Source organism: Pogonomyrmex barbatus, unplaced genomic scaffold, assembly GCF_055798465.1.
Source record: "Pogonomyrmex barbatus isolate J1 unplaced genomic scaffold, ASM5579846v1 scaffold13, whole genome shotgun sequence".
Taxonomy (NCBI): domain Eukaryota; kingdom Metazoa; phylum Arthropoda; class Insecta; order Hymenoptera; family Formicidae; genus Pogonomyrmex; species Pogonomyrmex barbatus.
This window is the reverse complement of record NW_028297109.1, coordinates 6,338,168-6,356,866: the sequence shown is the minus strand read 5'-3', so window position 1 is coordinate 6,356,866 and position 18,699 is coordinate 6,338,168. Positions and strand designations below refer to the sequence as shown.

Genomic DNA, 18,699 nt, shown 5'->3' with positions numbered 1-18,699 from the left:
ATGCAACTATCTCGGACAAGGTCTTTAATTAGCTCCGCTCTGTCCGGGTCAATTGCCCTTTACAAAGAGAAAAGAAATTCTGCGCGCTTTTGCGAGCGGACGAGAATTCGGTTCTCGAGCACGATCGACGATATTACGAAATTATTTAACGAAAATCACCCTTATCTCAATTGTATTTATTGGTTGCGCGAGAAAGAAAAACGAGAAAAAGAAACAAATTCGTTGCGTACAGATTGCATTGCATTACATTGCGCAATTATATGGTATTATTATAATCTCGTATTGTACTAAATTCCGTTATATTATACGATAATATTGCGTAATATATTTTACCTTTTGATCTCTGTATCGATTTCGTAAAAACTAACGGCCATTGATTACGTGTTTGTTTCGTTAATATAATAATCTCGCGAAGAGAGGAAGCTTTGCACCAGCTCGATACGAATGTATAACAAAATACAATACTCATTAGACCGTTAAATATTCTCTAAATGCTATTTTAGGCGGGGATTTACTCGGGCCGCATGCTTTTAAATTAGTCGCTTAAACGCAACTTAAAAGATATTCGATCACCGACGAGTTACAAACGCAAATGGATCGCGTGACTTTTTGAGTCACCCCATAGCTCCTGGTACGCCGAAAGAATTATAGGCGCTTTAATAGCGACGACTACAAAGACCCGCCATCCGTTTTTCTTATCCGCGGGGGAGTTTAGAGGAGAGAGAGAGAGAGAGAGAGAGAGAGAGAGAGAGAGAAAGTCTCGTAACGAGTTCCGCGGCGGCGGTCGATGCGTTTAATTAACGCGAAACTCGCGTGAAATAGATTCAACTTCGCGGCTCGTTTGCAGCCCATTCTTTGCCGGTTATTCGAATCTGACATCGATATTTTATGGCGTTTGAAGTGAAATACGCCGTTTGCTGATATTACAAAAGAAACGTATTAGGGGTAGCTTTTCGCGGGGAATTAAAATAAAATGCGCATTGTTCGCGGAAACTATAGCCACCGGGCTTTAGGTGTACACGCCGGGTTTTTACAACGTCCATTTATACAACGCCCTACATGCAGATTCGATCGATGCGATGGGTAAATGCACTCCGAACGAGACAGATCGTTCTGCTATCATGGTATACTTAAGTCTAGACTAAATAATTCAGGAATCATTACTTCCTATCGCACGCAGCACGTCCGACCCTCACTATTTCGTCGCGCGTATCGCGTGCGACACAACGGGTGTCCCGACAGCGAAATACGATATAATCACCGGTTCTTGATCATCTCGTTCGTGGTGCAACGTAAATGTACTTTTATCGTCAAACATAAACTTCTCGATCTGGTTTTCATCTCCAGAAATATTCTTTCTTTCTTATTATTCAATCGTTTGTCAAATTCATGGCGTTACCTCATCAACTGTATGCGCAAAGCTTCTCTCTTTGAATAAATTGTCGACGTGTACACGAATTTATCTTTTATCGCCCTTCTCACTTCAGTTTTAATGTATCGCTTTCCCGACATTTGCCACTGACATAAAAAAAAATGTCTTCCCGTGAATGAAAAGTTGCACGCTGTAAGTTTAATTGGCAAAAACGAACTATACATAGGGGTATCGTTGTACGACATTGTGTGTAATGTAACCGAAGTGTGGGTGAGGATGGGACATGATTACCTCCTCAATTACCGCTCAATGCTGTCCTCTTCACATAATTCATAACGTTACGTACACTACGGATGAAATTCACTCGTATGTACTCTCGGCAGCTCCATAGTCGAAATTCCACTGACGTCGAACTTGAAATTTATGCGGTTCTACGAAGGGAAATCGGTAGTAGACAATCGATTCGTGTCGCGTGAATTATTTCTACCATGCGTTTCATCGAGGTTTCCTCTTTCGATAAAAATAGCTAGATATACCGAGACTTTTCTTTCGCGAACTATTCAGTAGAAGTAATAAAAGTTGAGATTTTTTCAAATCTAAATTCAAAATGCGATAAAAGCTCTAACACATTCACACAGAATTTTAATATCTGTAAATTTAATTTAATGAAAGTCAAATTTATCGCAATTTTAAGATTTCAAAATTCGAACATGTAGAGATAAAAGAATCAAAAAATTCAGAACGATTTTGCTAACAAATCTAAAAATTTGACATATCTGAAAATAATTTTCTTGACCTTTCAAAATGATTACGTCGAACACTTAAACATGATAATAACACTGCAAAAATTTTGGATCTTCTAACAACTAATTTCAACATCATAATTTTGTAGACCCAACAAAATTATTTTCAGATCCGTATCTGATCAAACTTTTAAATTTGCCAGCAAAGGTATTCTCTTTCTATATGTCATAAATGAAAATTTTATGAGTTTAATAAATTCTATAAAATTGTATTCTATTGAAATGATTAAAATTGAAATTTATATTTTACGCAGATTGAATGGTTTTTACATAACTAAATGAGGGAGCTAAGACTAATTTGCGACCGCGAATGTATGCACTTTCCTCTTCGCCTATTCACATGCCAAGCGTACGACGAGGTAGCGACCTTTACGTTCCTTCACGATGACTCCGTTCCGCGGCATTCGTCGTCAGAGGATTGCTTAAGTGCTATAATTAGTCGAACGTACGAAGTGCGCCATTAAGCAACGCGGAACAGTAGAAAAGTACGCCAGAAACGGTCGTTGACTGTAAAACCTCTCACCCGCTGGCTGTGGACAGCGATTTTCGCAAACCGTCGCGTTCTTAATGGCGCCATTGCCGACGACATTCTGGCTTCGTTCGAAAGTCGGGAACGAGAGCTGAACGTTCTTCTAATTCCTCATTGCTATCGACGCTTTCCTCGAGCGGCTTTTATTCAAGATAGCAAACCGCGCGAAGTAATAAAGACGAATAATCATCGAAGCGTAGACAATGGACAATGTTATTTCGAATAATATTATTCAACAATAAATGCGGAATATCCGTATAATTGACGCGCGCTATTTTCGCGCATATTATTTTGTAAATATTATTTCAAAATGGTACGCTTGCATCGATACTCAAACAGACTAATGATGCATCACTTGTTTTTACTCACATTACTCGTGTCAATTATACACGTACACCCGGAATAATCACAGGAAAGATATGCAAATCGCTGCAATTACGCTCGCCCTTAAATAAAGTCCCGGGAAAATTAGCGTTCAAAAGAATAATTAAAATTTAATGGCGCGTAAGATCGGAATGTTACAGCTGTTCGCGCGCAGCTGACGGCTTAAAAAGTCGGCTTTTCGTTCCCGCCGTGAGTAATTGCGGGAACGCGAGTAATCGTAGATCATCGTCGGCGCGACCGCATCCCGATGGAAGTGACGTGATGATACCTTCGATGATACGCGTGACGTGGAATTTATCACGTAACCTTTTCCTACAAAAGCACAAATGCGCTTTCTCGCATTTTCGAGACAAACAACGACGAATGTAGCTCGTCGTGACGCACGCGATTTGTCGATTACGCTCCAACTCCAAATATCGTGGCCAAAATTGTTAGCACACTAAAACATCGAAGTTGTAAATTCCATCGCATCACACAATTTAAGAATTTACAAAATTGAATTATAAGATTTTTAAACTTTCTGATCCTAAATCTTTGGCCTTTAAGTTTTTATTTATGGACTGCTGATTTTCTTTAAAAACTTTTAACTCTTCATTTCTATTTTTATTTTGTTTTGAAACTTAAATCGTCAGATCTTCAGAGTCTCCGAAGTAGATTTTTGTATTTCTGGTCTTTGACATTTCGCGTTCCACGATCTTCAGACGTTTTTTAAATTCTCTCAAGATGCTTGATCTACCCCTTTCAAACAGTCCATAACATCTTGTCAAGCGGAACGGCGTTTTACTGTATAACGAAAGGAATCCTTCCGGGATCTTAATTTAAAAAAAAAAAGGCAAGACAAACTCTCTTGATGCCCCTTGCGGTGGAGGGGGATGGAGAGGGTCAAATCCGACTTGAACTTCAAAACCATAATTCTCCAGTCGCGATTCCTTCTCTTTGCTACTTTTGTACATCGCGTTCCAAACGTAATTTATATACCGCGCTCGTCTCGCGTAGCCGGTAACGAGTACGAGTACCGGCGCTCGAAAACCAAAGCAAATATTTTTCCGAAGAAAACCCCCGTGATTCGCGCTCGCTGGATGGTTCACTCGTGCCTCCCAGGCAAAGAAGAGAATCGAACGCGATGACTCCCGCGAAGGTGAACGAACACTGTAGAACTCGTTGCAACGTGTGGTCTCTCTCCCCCCATCTCCCCTCAGCGCTCCTTCAAACTCACTTTTTCTTTTTTCCTCTTGACGGTTTGTTCTCTTTCTCTCCTTTAAACTCCAACCGGATATTTTTAACAAGCGGTTCGTGCCGAGGCGAAACAATGCGTATCCCGGCTCTGTACGCGCGCGAGCGATAACGCGCGCTTTCCCACGGGAAGCCCCCATCATCGCGGCGGGGAAAGAATACATTTTTCCGCGGACCACACGGTAGAATTCTCTAAGAGCGTTAGAACGTCGCATTGACAATTCGCATTTTCCTCGGCCATCCCGACCTACTTCGCGCGTCGAAGAGACTCGCGGCGCGAGACTTTTTCTTTTCATTTATCCTCTCGGAAGTCATGGAACTCTTCTCTCTTTTTTTTCCACTTTGGATTTGACGGAAATATGGGAGTGGCGCGCGACGTCACGACGCTGAATTCCGCGTGCGAAATAAAAGCGACGCTATGAACGACGATGACGACGATGACGATGGCGACGGTGACGAAAATCGCATCCGTAGAAGCAGAGCCGATCTATCGCTCCGCTGCGTCGGGATTCCTATGCATTCCAGGATCTGGATGCGTCTGCGAGAGACGCGAGGAAGAGGAGGGAGGAGAAGAGGGGAAGAAGAGAGCAAGGGAACCGTAAACGCGCTTCGACGGAATCCACCAAACGGGATTGGAGCGATAGCGGGCGGGCACGCCGTTTCTCGAAAACCGGAACAATACGTCGCGTAGACGCCTGCGAGGCCAACGAGAAGAAAAAGCTACGGCGTGTGTTCCTCGTAAAATATGGAACCCCATAAAGATCAGAACCGTATGCCGCGTCGGCGAAAAGACGCCGGCGACGATCGCGCGCGACTCCGGAGTTTTCTCTGTCGTTCGTGCCTCTCTCTTCCTCCGATTTTCCCCCGACTGCCTCCGTCATCTGTGTAATCCAACGAAACGAACGATCTTCGATCTTCTCGAAATATTTTATTATCTCGAGATATTTTTATTCTATTCCCATGAATCCGGCCTAATCCGATAATATTTAACGCGCGCGCGCGCGCACGCACTTCAAATTACGAGTTTATTTGTTATCCTTCCACGTTCGATAATTATATTATAAATACCACGAACGTGGTATCGCAAATCATTCTAAACGGATAGGCTCTGGCTATTGCCAGAGAATCGTGCTTTGAGCAGCGAACCGGCACGACAAGCACGCGCGACATTTCGATCGCTCAAAGTGCGGAAGCGTGCGCCCCGTCGACTCGAGAGTCGAGAGCGCCGATGGTGACCAAGTTTCCCGCGTGTAAATCCATTCGCGAGTTTGAGAAACCCACCGACCGATTCTCATCTCGTCTCAATTTCGAACGAGAATCGAACTTAAGCCGCCGAAATTCCTCGGATATCTGGCCAATTTTCGACGATCGCTGCGGGCTAAAGGACACGCCGTCCTTTCCGGCGCAGAACCGCGCCCAGTGGTGCACAGAGAGCGGTCAGACGCATTGGCAGTTTAAGATAGTTAGGCTGCCACGTTGAAAGTAGCGGTAGTTTGAGATAGTTAGCGACCACGATGAATTTCCGCGCCGAGCGCCAATGACTATATAGACGTACATGGGAACGACAGTCCTCAGAGAGGAAAAGTTAGGCATGCTTGAGACATTTGGAGACAATCTGCGGTTTATTAGGTGTTCAGTCTCACGCGATAGCCACACGGTAGAAACCAAATTTTTACGAGAGGCAAACGAATAAATATAAGCGATCCTCCTGAATTTATAGATATAAATTCACAAAAAGTTATTAGATACCTAATAGCCGAGTAATGCCATCTAAAAATATCAATGACCAATCCGGCGATTAGGCAAAGCCTAAATCGCGCAAAGGATCAAACAAGCAACTAATGATCACGGTTAGCAATCCGCTCGCGTCGACTGGACGCACTAAATGGCTTACTAACTAAGTCATCGATCTAATCGCACGAGTCGCTTTCAATATAATCCGCGCGCTAGCAACAGGAACCTGCATCGTGCATAATTGAATACGATGCATCACATGAGGACGACGTGATGCGTGGGCGGCGGTGCCGAAACGCCGTTGCGGATATAGTTGGTAATAATCTATCGCCCGCATAGGTCGGGTGTGTCATGCGAGCTGTTTTCGCGATTATCTGGGAACACGCTCAGTTGCCTGGAAGGCGACAAGAAACCTGCGCCGCGTGTAATTGAATTCGATACAATGCAGCCTACTACGCCGGGCCAACTCCGGGCTGTCTTGCTCCCGACACACACACACACACACACACACACACACACACACACACACACACACACACACACCATCATAGATTAATTTCACCCGTTAATGAGAATTGATCGCCCGCGTATCCGCGTTGTGGTTACCACCCGATTTTTCCCGATTTTTATCAAAGAGATACGAGTCGGATACCTGCTCGAAGCAGTCATGTGACGGGAGCAATTTACACGTACAGATATAATCATGTGTCAAAATATGCAACTGAATATTGTTACAATTGTTGCGATTGATTTAAAAAAATTAATAAATTACGTCAGTTTATCTAAAAAATAATTCAGTAGCCACGAAGAGCGAAATATTTTTTTTTCTTTTTCGTCTTTTCTGTTTTCTCTTTAAAAATAAGCTTCTAAACATGTATACAAGTTAAATATTCCACATTTTCCGACGCTTCTCTGTGATATTTTTAAATGCTGTTGTATGCATAATTTATTCATCTCCTCGGCTGCACGCGCGCGTATGCACAGCGTGCAAGTGTACGGCAAACTAGCGGTTCTATCAGTATGTCATGCGAACTGTTTTCGAGGTTAGCTGAAGTCATGCTAGTCGCGAGTACAGATTTGCATCGAGCGTAATTGGATCCTATACACCGCTGCTTGCTAAGGCCAGCAGGCTATCAGTGCTGTGTCCGCAAACATGACCCAATCGAGCTATCACCACGACCTTCGGCGCACTTAGATCGATACACATTACTACATCCCACCTATCCGATCACGAAGACCTAGATGTAATCATATCCGTGAGAAAGAAACTTGGTTAGATCCCGCCGTAGAACTAGGCAGAAACAAAACGATAAAATTATCAAACTTCGAAAGATCGAAGATAACGTTTCATGCACAAACACACACACACACACACACACACACACACACACACACACACACACACACACACACACACATTATTCACAGACCTCACACAAATCACTCACACGAACAAAATGCTCAAAAAAATCTTCGGCTTCTTGAAAATCTATTCCCATGGAATGATCGTTAATGGTCGGAAGAACACTGATACAAACAAGCGGGAATCTGTCTGCGGGACCGGATAATGAAGATTCAGAGAAGCATCTCGTTGAAAGAGGAATCGAACGCAAATTACGCGAAAAATGAGCCCCCATCGTATTACCTATAGGTCTCTGTCCTATTACCTACCACGACTCGGTGCTCCCCGCGAGCACCGAGCAAGCAGCTCGCCGAGTATTTGTCAAGCAACAAACTATCACGAGCACAAAGATTATCCGTAAATATTTTCGCGAGCGAGTCAGCTCTCCGAGGCTGAGGCGCGCCGCTCGGTTTCTATTAGCTGCCGTTTCTCGGTCCATCGGCTCGCTAAAATTGGAAATGGTCGTCGACGGTTACCAACCAGCTCTCTTAATTCTCGGGGTCGGTCTTCCCTCTCCGGGTGAAGGAGGAACGAAACCGGTTATTTGCAACCTTCGCTCGACCGTGGCGGATGTATATATTCGCCCGGCGTGTCGATTTCCGATGATTTCCAGGATGAGGCAGCGGCCCGATTACGTGATTCACGGAAGCTAAGTATTTGCAGCAGGTCGAAGGCAATATGAACCCGTTATTTCCCCCTCGTTCCTTTCTTCCCGATACACGTCTTTCCCCGTTTTTCTCTCATCGCGGATTACGGAATTCTCTCCGGGGGATTCCTTTCCATTTTTGCAGACTTTTGATCAAACTTGAAATATTCTCTCCCATACGGCACCGAGAGATCTTCGTGTTCCTCAGATCTGCGGACAGCAAGCTAATAACAAAGCTACGGAACTGACATTGTGTTATCGCTCACGATATTACCGATTTAATGAAGAGAAGACGCTGGACCCCGATTTTTCTCAAATTACCGTGTCAATCGTTGCTCGCAAGCATATGCGATCGACTTCCGCTTTTAAAAAATTTATCGCCAAAACGGAAAACGGCGAACGTTATGCACCGGATTATGGATACAAAGTATTATGACGCTGCATTGACTTGCGAGTCGTAAAATTTTATTTTGGCGCCGGGCTCGCCGAAACCATAAGGTCGCGCTCGTAAAAAAAGTGGCCGGTCAATCGATTGACTAAATAAAGTCCGCGAAAATGGGCCTCGATATCTCCGTGTTTGGGAATAGTTTGTCGAATCGATTGGGACTAAAACTAACTCCCCGACGAGAACCGTCCGGGCGATTTTTGTCGCAGCAACAAGTTGCCGGGCGGAATCGTTCGCCCCGTCGCGACGGCGAAAGAGAGAGAGAAGCAAGAAACGCATTATTGTAATGTCGTCGACGGGACGAGCGCCAGCTTTCATTCAATACTGACATCGGAAAGTCTGTATCGCGAGCTAATGTCCTCGGCGAACATTTTTTTTTCGTAACGCCTATGCATAGGGAGGCGCGACATGAAATCAATCGATTCTGCGAGTCACTCAGTAATGCCGTTCAAGAAATTTGTGTCACTTCCAATATTCAATTTTTCTTCGAGAAATCTTACTTTCTCGATAATCGAATATTAAATTAGACCTCCTTCCTCATTCACTCTTTATAAATTTCTTGAAAGAGAGAGAGAGAGAGAGAGAGAGAGAGAGAGAGACGCTTTTCATAATATTGTTAAAATCTCCCTACAGAAATATTACATAATGCATATTGATGGCCTGAATAGTGGTACTTGATATAATCTCAATGAGAATAGATCTCTTCCTTTGAATAGATGCAGAATATGCGGGTAATGCAGACACCGCCGGCAGCGCGACGAGTGCACAATTGATCGAGCGGAATGCAAGCCGATCGGGACCAGCGACAACAATGTTCGCACATCGGTTCCGATAATAATCTCGGGCGAGTCTTGCGCCGAACGAGGCCAAAGTTATTCAGTGCCAAAGGCGAACAAGCGCGACGTGGTTTCCCGGCGCCGCGTCGCGCCGCCGGCTCTCACGCTCTCGGTTTCTTCCGCGTGGCAAGCCGCAGCCTTGCTCGCCCCTTTCACTCTTTTTTTCGTGCAATATCCACGCTAAGTCCCGTTGAACTCCATTCATATCGGCGCGGTGCACGACGCGAGGACGACGGCGGCAGCAGGTGTTGCCCGCGCGGTAGATATAAATACGGATCGCACGCTACTCGTAGGTATTACACCCAAGGGCTCTTAACCTATAGATTATGACCCACACCCGTGGGTCGACACGATCTTTTAATAGAGTGGAGTTTCCTCCTACGCACACCGAGCGTGATTCAGCACGTCGAGCGGTTGACGCAATGAAAAATGCTGATCCGACCGACCCGCCCCCATCAGGCTAATCCGCCGTTCTGGATCCAGCGAAAATCGAGAAGAAATCGCGAATCAAGAAACCAAATGTATCGAGAACGTTTGAGAGGATAAGAATAAACATTTTCAAAAATAAAGCGCCAGCGCGGTCTAGAAATCTAACAGATTTCTGCCTACTCAAACTCGAAAAAAAATTTCCTGAAAATTCCCTGATTTTTAAGATAATTCGTTAAAAATTCTAAGTAAAAAGAAAGTATCTTTAAAAAATAATATCTTATAAATAAATATATAATATTTTTGATTTATAAAACAAAATTAAAAATCATTCAAGTTTCAAAAATTAAATTTGAAAAATTTTGGAAGAAACTAAGGATTCTAAGAAATAAATATTTTATATCGTATAAAATTTTCAAATTTTAACAGAAAATTATGTAACTGATACAAAATTCAATTTTTACAAAACTATTAAAATAAATATACGTCTTCAAACAAAATTACATCTAACACGAAATCGTTGTCTTCAATACAGAATAATGAATTAATTTTAAGATCAATGTGCTCAGATATTTAAAATGGACGAGTCTATTGTTATTATTAATTCAGTCGATAAACTTTCGATTGTAAAGACAAAAGCAACTTCAAAAAAATTCCTTGATTTTCAATAAAATTCTTTGACAATTTTCTGATTTTCAAACAAATTCCATGAGAATTCCAGATTTTCCAGATAATAGACACTCTGTATCCGAATGTAATTTCTATACGCCAAATTCCCAAGCTGACAATTATATTCAATATCTACCAACATATCGTAAATATGTACTATATTACAATCTATGAATGGCGACTTTTTTCTTCGGAGGTAACTAAAAATGTCTATCTCTGCGCGGTCAATTGGTTTAATAGACCAGAATGTGCTGAATGAGCCGAATCGTAGTCGCGAGGATGATGTTTGAAGTTCGTCTCTGCGACTGGGCGGAAAAAGACTAAGAACCGTAGCTGGTAGACAAAGGAGCACTACGGAGCGCTGTCTAACTCAAATCACGTCATTGACCGCAAAGAGGAGCCATACTGCCGCGACGCGCATACGATGTGCGTGTACGCGTGTTCGTGCGTGCCTCCCACGCGTGTGCGCGTGAGAGTGCTTCGTGGCGTAGACGCCGGACTGCACGATTCTCTCGCCTAGGCGGGGGCAAAGTAAATGAGAAAGAGCCGGCCATGTGGATGAAAGATATACCACGTGCGAGCTAACTTCGCTCTGAGACAACGTATCTTCCATATTTATCTAATTTGGAAAAAAAAAGAAAACGCACTAAACGAGCTGAACCTGTGACGGTAACGCGTACAAATTTGCTTTTGAAAATTGAATTAATTTTAGCGAAGTAACCTTGTGACTCATTCCACATCGTGGAAACGGGGCGCTCGTATAAAGAACGATAGTTTGTCGAAGTGGTTCCAATGATTGATATCATAATGAGTCACAGGAATCGATCGGAGACTATGGCTGCAGCTCGCGTTTGCAATTGACTTCGCGATAGAGCGATAGAGAGGTAATAAGGATAACGCATCCCTTCTTATTTTGCGTGGATCATTAAATTGTAATAGCACTGTCACGACGTTTACGGCGAAATTTACGCGACGGTATTGGATTATCAATTAATGACACTGTAAAAAAAAATAGCGCGCAGTGCAGCAGCGCTGACATTTGCTCCGGTAATTCCCCTTTACTCGGTCTATTATCCGGAATTTATTAAGTATCCGAATGTTATTTAATATATCGCGCCATCAAATTTTTATAGCGCGTTTATAAAGCCGTCGCGTTAATCAAAATCCGAAGCACCGATCGAAAGACCGGTGACATTTTCGTTCTTACGTTTTCGTGCGAAAGTTTAACGATTAAGATTGCACTAACAATATTTTGGCTTTAGGCGGGACTTGAAACTTTAAATTTGTTGCAAAGCAAAAGGAAAAAAACCTAAAGGGCTTTAATTTGTACACAGAAAAGAATCTTTAATCAAAACAAATATTCTTGCTTATGAGAATGTCTATACTCGCATCAATATAAGTTTCAATCAAATTAAGATTAAAAATCTTTCTAAGAAGATTACATTTTTATGTATGAGAATAATTGATTTAAAACTAATTTTTTCTATGTGTGAATTTATAATTATAACACATGTTCCACGTAACAGTTACATTATTGAATAGGAAATAATAACATTGACATATAATATTCCTATTACAATTTCCTGATTGAAAGTCCAATTACATATTACATTGCAATTCAAGAAAAGTCGCAGTGCTAACGATATCGCGATATTGCGCAACTTTGTAGCTTTAAACATTCGTTTTACAGAACGATGTCGCGTTGACACATCATATTCTTGCTTATATATAACATCTTTTAATATTTTCCTTCACTCAGGAAACTATTACTAATCTACATAAAACAAGGGCAAATTAAAGTATTTTAAGTTGTTTTTGCTTTTACAAGTACAACAAATTTAAGTCTCGCTCAAATCCAAAATATTGATGCAACCGAAGGGGGATGCAACCTAAGGGAAATTCAACGAATGGCAATGCAACTTCGCGATCGCCATGAATTCCGATTCGGATAAGGGCGGGAAAAAAATGCGGGCTAATGAGAGTTCGGCGCCGCTTCGCAACTTTTCGTTCGCGCAATTTAATTACGGCCACGTGGAAGAAGTTAATGAAGTAAATAACCGCCGGTTTCATGCATTATTCAACCGAGTTAGAAACATCTCGCACACCCGATTTACGAACTTTTACGTTGCTCCTCCCCCGCCCCTCCCCCGGTACCTTCCCTCCTGTTCCCAACCGGAAAAGTTCCCACGACTGCATGCATCGTTCAGCTCGGCGATCGGTTTACCACCTGGACGAGATGCAACTTGCCCTGCCACCCACGCAATTTGCTACGAAATTTCGAACCGCGCGAAGAAGGAAACGCGCGGCTCCATTTGATATTTTCGAACTTTCAATCGTTCGCCAGAATGTTTATCGAACTGTCCAAGACGGGATCAAACTTGAATCCTTAATAATTTTTCCTACGTTTCCTCACCTTTCTCTCTCCCCAGCACTCTGAATCTTTCCGACGTGACTTTTCGCGTTTCTCGAATCAGTTTTCCAACTTTTTCGATTTATCGTTACGATCGACGATTAATTTATTTCAAAATCAAAGATAAACAAGGGACAAACGGAAAATGGACGAGTTAACAAACGGATTTAACAACTTCGATACGAAAAATTGGATTTGCAGTCATCTGCTGATCTCATATTGGATATGGAAGGATTAAATGACGTTGAAATGAACAAGTATCGCTGAATGGGCGGGTCCACCGATCATGTCGAACCGTGAATCTGATGCGAAAAAAAATCGAGCGACGTGACGTATGACAAAAGTGTCACTCCGAAGCATAATCGATTTTCTGACTCTCTAAAAAATTGTGCGAGCAACAGTTCTAATGGAGTCGGAGCAAAATTTCGAAAATACAGAAGAATTAAACTTCAACGAGATAAAAAAAGCAGCGAAATAAGTAGACTTAGGAAACGAAAATTTTCATCTGACATTTTCATCTGACATTTTGTCGATATTAACAGTGAAATTTATATGATAGACAACATTATGTCAACAGTATGCACCTCTCCCTTTAAAACTTTTGAAAACTTATCGCCAGTGTGTTCGTTATTCTATGCATTGTCAAAATTAAAATCTGACAGAAAAAAACGTCGAAAAAATATATCACCGTCTGACATTTCGACATCCCTGATAATTTTGACAGTAATATTTATGAACGCTTTCAATCCCGTTCAAAATCGACCATTGCACTAAAATGTCGCGTTATTATCAGTATCAATAATGAATACTTTTCACTTTGGTCACACTTCCGGTGTTCGCCGAACGTTTTTCTGGCGCAGATAATTCGCGGTGCGAAAAGAAGAAAAACTAAGAAAAGGCCACTCGCGCTCCTATCACAGAGGAGGGCTCTTAACTACGTGCGATCGATTGCGTTTTATAATGCCGAACGAAGCACATTGCACAATCATCGCGCGACAGCGACGAGCATTCGCGCTGCATTGAAATTTCCCGTCGGGGCCGCACACTCGCCGGTATTACCCGTCCGTACGTTACGAGCGTCCATACGTTCGTTCATTTAAACGCAGCTCTCGCGCGCGCGGTCATTCCTGCGTGAATGGTTCAAGGACACGCGTGCAGCAGTCGCGGCGCGCGTATGACGTCGCGTCGTCGAATTCGCATCTGGGGAACGCGCGCCGACCGGCGCCACGAGAGAAACGCGTGAGACGTGTTTCTTTTTCATTTTTTTCCCCTCACCTGAGACAGATCGGAGTCGTCACGTATCTTGGCGTCCATGGTCACCTGACTGGCGTGGATCCTCGCGACGGCGAACGCCGCGGCGAACAGGAATGCCAGCATCGTCCCTGACAGCGCGGCTCCCTCGGGGACAGGCACACGAGATATAAATTTCACTTCAAATCACTCGCGAATTATATTATCGTTCACCACGCGCCACGCGGACGATCCCGGACGATCTACGCGGATCGACCGATCACCGATGGATCATCGAGAGCGCACGCAGGTGGAAGTCGACGCGCGGTTTCCACCACGTCGCGGGCCGGAAGTTCCTCACGGACGGATAAAAGAATGGTTATGTTCGCGCACGATCACGTGAATCGCCGATCGATGAGCGAGCGCGAGATCGCGCGATCGTCCTCCTCTCTCTCTCTCTCTCCTTGATCCTCTCTCCTTTCTTCCTCGCCGCACTCTTTCCGCTCGACGTGTCAACGATACGGAGGATAGCGCGGTACTGCGCCCTCTCCATGCCTGGACCCCTCTTACACCCCACCACCCGCGTCGGAACGAGTCTTCGGCATGGCCTGCCCGCAGCCGAGTTACCCCCTCCAGGCTACGCACCCCTCCCGCGCGTGCGACGCCGAGAACACGTGACGTCACCCACCTTTTCCTATGCCGCGATCGCGTCGCGCGCTCGTGGATCATGACACTTTAATTCGACCTGATACACAGCTGCTCTCCGATTTTCGTGGAGATAAAATTCCAAACGGAAATTGAATATCAAACAGGTTGCGTTTGGTAATGGGCGCACATTTGGTGCGCGTGACGATGACGCGTGTCGAAAACCAATATGGTTTCTCTTTAACAAGAATGAAACATGAATAACTCTTAATTAAAAAAATTAATTGTTCTTTAAAAATGCAAGCACTGTGTTATTCGATTAATTTCAAAAATATATTACATCTATTTTTATAATTTTTATATTTATAATGAAAAGATTATAACAAAATTTAATCTAAATATATTATTTAAAAATGATACAAAAAAGTTTAGCGATGATTTAGAACCTCGATCAAAAATTTATCATCAATCATTTAAATAATTAAATAGAATTGTGCTCTAATGGAAATATAATTGAGAAATAATGATAAAAATCAAGATAATTTATTTAAAATTTCATTGCGATGTAAAGATTAGTTCTTCTGTAAATAAAAATTAAATTTTTATTAATAATACAACGAAATGAGTGATAGTGCAAATAAAATAAAATTTTTATTTACGGCACAACTAATCTCTGCATCGCAGTGAAACTTTTCATAAATAATATAACATTAAAATATTAATATAAAAAAAATTGAGACTTTTTTATCATTATTTCTTAATTACATTTTTATCAAAACACATTTCTATTTTATTTTTCTAAATTACCAAAAAATATTTTGTATTCTTTTTAAAGGCGATTTAGAGTAGACTATAATTTTTTCACAATTTTTTCACTGTAAATAAAAATAAATGTAATATATTCTTAACGTAGAAATATTGATATTGAATTGTTGATTAAAAAACGAATCGTTTTTTTAAAAACGCAAATATTATGTTATTCAATTAATTTTAAATGGATCTTGTTTTAGCACTTCTGAGATATTGGAATATCAATTTAATCAATTATCGAAAAATTAAACGACGATAAAATCTAATTGAGTTCCGACGAAGAAAAAATTAACTATCACTTAAAAATATCATCGTTTATCGCCAAATCTATTTTAATTCTATATATATTTTAATTTCAAATTTTAGTGATGAAAAAAGTAGGTCAAATAGTAAGAAAAGCAGTGAATAAAGTTATTATAGTGATTATAATTCATTTAATATAATCGTTGTTTGAAGCAATGGTGGTCGAATAAAGTTTCTTGCAATCGTTGATGGGAATGCCTTTCTTCGCGGTAAAGATAATGTGACTACATTCTTTAGTCTGAACGAGTTAAATAAGAATTGAATTACGTTTTTCAGAGCGCAAGCTGAGTTGTAAGCCCTATAAGTTACAATTTAAAGGGATACCGTTACAAGATAGAATAGTTAGCTGGATTGTACTCTATGTTCCTGGATAAAGTAAATAAAGTTCTCACTTTTTACACTTTCGAGTAAATCCCGTGCATAGTAAATGATATAAATAAATTTGTGCCGTAAAGAAATAAATACTACGGATGCACGAAATATTAGATCGTTAGTTCGAAAGTTCAGGGGAGTAAGTTTCTGAGACCATCCGCGCTCCTCATTGAAAATAGGTTATTATCGCGCGGTTATTAGTTTACGATTTAACGTGGCTAACTATAAGCGCTTCGTTATATCGTCTTATATTGCGGGATAAGAGAGTGTATGAGAGAGAGAGAGAGAGAGAGAGAGAGAGAGAGATGCAGCACGATCGAATTTGGAGCGATATAATTGCCAACTCCAACAGAAGTTCATGAGGTATTTGCTAAGTGGAGTGGACTTGGACCAATTCTCGAAACCACTTGAGGCACAGCGCGGATTAAGGAAAGATCCTGATCACGAATATAAACGCGAAGGTTTGCCGGAACTTCCGTATTGTCCCGTTCTCCGCTTGTACAAGCCGGCTCACGTTAAGTTTCGTCCCAATCCGCCTCGGTAATTAGAACAATCCAAATACGCCTCCTCGATTGACTCGTCGGAACACGTGCACCCCTTATCGGCGATATACAAAGATATATTTTTAAAAATATATTTTTTGAAATGTGACGCGACGCGACGTCGGGAGTTTAGCAAATTTCACTGATGATGCAGAATCGCCTGGAAATATGTTTTCCGGCCGGGAGTTCCGGCAAATGTTTGACTAATGAATAACAATTTGTGTGTACGAGGGAGGAATATTTAGTTATTAATACGCAAACGCACGCTTCGCACTCGACATAGCGAGAACAATGTGAAACGAAAGTGTCGCGAAAAACTGATCGAATTACACTTTTAGCGAGGCGCGCGACACGAATTCTCTCGTCACGAGTTTACTCTGGAAATTTCGGAAGGCTGTATCATGTTCTATGCATAAGCGCGCAATGATCCCCAAATGCAAATAGGAACTCTAACGTCACGTATTTACGTATCCCGTAATCGAAGGATCGCGCAATTTGAAGCGTCAAGGTTGGGAAAGCTTCTAGTATACGAGGTCTCGGGGTCCCTAAGGGCGTCGACTCTCAATTACGACTCTCACACCCCTCAGCCTTCTCGTACGCTATCGCCAACCCTGGAAGCTCGCTCACCCCTTAAAGACGAAACAAACTCGGCCATGAAAAGAAAAGTTAAGTGCTCGTGACACTCCCCACGGCGGTCCTTCACATTCACCATTTTTCTCAGCGGACCATAATCCTCCACGAGCGGCACGTAATTTTTAATTACTTCCAACGAATCCGGGGCACACGACATTTTCTTGCGTCGATTTTTTTCATCCTCGTCTCCCTCGTCTCACACTTTTTCTGATGATAATGGAATTGGTTAACTGACAAACTGAGTTTATTTCTACAATGTTTTAGCACTATGAAAATAAATTTTCTTGTTCAACGATTTTAAAGAAATTCGTCAGAATTTTTATTCTGTTAAATATTATCTAAAGAAAGAATTAAAATTACCTATAAAAGAATTAAATATTGTTTACAAAATTAAAAATGTATAAGTTTAAAATTCAATAATCCAGAAATTAAAAATTTAAAAAAAGCATAAATCTATATTTATATCAAGATTATATTTGATCAATCGATTATTTTACAAGATTAACAATTAATGTTTCTTCCGTGTGATCACTCGTGATAGTAAAATCGTTCATGTGAATAATAATTTAGCACGAAATGACAACTAATGACTATCTCCGTGTCATTTCCTATTCCGTTTCCTATCTCAGTTGCGGATATATTTGGTGGAGGCGATGAACGCGCTTTATCATTGTTTTATCACCGGTGCAACGGTTGTTATTTTTTTTTTTTTATATCTGGGCCCATCACGGGGGTGGGCCTGACCGCTTTTGTTTTCGCCAACTGGAGCGACCAGTCCGATTTAACTGTCTGTCATCCACCGATATACCGACCTCGACGGAAAAAAAATGGAAGGTCTCGTCCTCTTTTCTTTCTTCCTCTCTTTGTCTCTCTTTCCCTCTCGTCACGAGCGAATTTACGGAGATGCATAACTGCAGCGCGTAAAACGCCGATAGTGCACGAAATTGCGAGGAATATTTTAACACGATGCCGATGAGTAATGCAAGACGTGATTTTACGATCATCGATGAAGAATAAATACGAGTACGGTGGATACTTTTTGCTTATCACAATTTCACACAATGATGGAATTTTGATTGCCGAGATTAATATGTCAGTTGTGAAAATACACAATTGCTATACATGTCTCACGTTAGTTTCTTCCAACATTCTGATCATTATATTCTCGGAACATCATGATTGTTGTAAAAAATTAGGGGAGATTTATTTATTCAATATAAAGATGATTAATAATTCTCGGAGAGGGGAGAAAGAGTAGAGTGTTTGAATTTTTGA

The 18,699-nt window shown here is 41.7% G+C and overlaps 1 protein-coding gene across 5 annotated transcripts in view; it reads right to left on the bottom strand.

The window, feature by feature from the left end:
* Fas1 (fasciclin 1 Fas1 domain-containing) overlaps positions 1-14,673 on the bottom strand; it is a 241,095-nt gene extending 226,422 nt beyond the window's left edge. For 4 of the 5 annotated variants that reach the window (XM_089072513.1, XM_089072514.1, XM_089072516.1 and 1 more), the window contains exon 1: positions 14,165-14,673. In XM_089072513.1, the coding sequence (XP_088928639.1) occupies positions 14,165-14,266 (102 nt within the window). In that variant the 5' untranslated portion in view covers positions 14,267-14,673. The remainder of the gene's footprint in view (positions 1-14,164) is intronic. The other variant, XM_089072515.1, reaches the window with a different exon arrangement.
* Between the last annotated feature and the right edge of the window lie 4,026 nt (positions 14,674-18,699).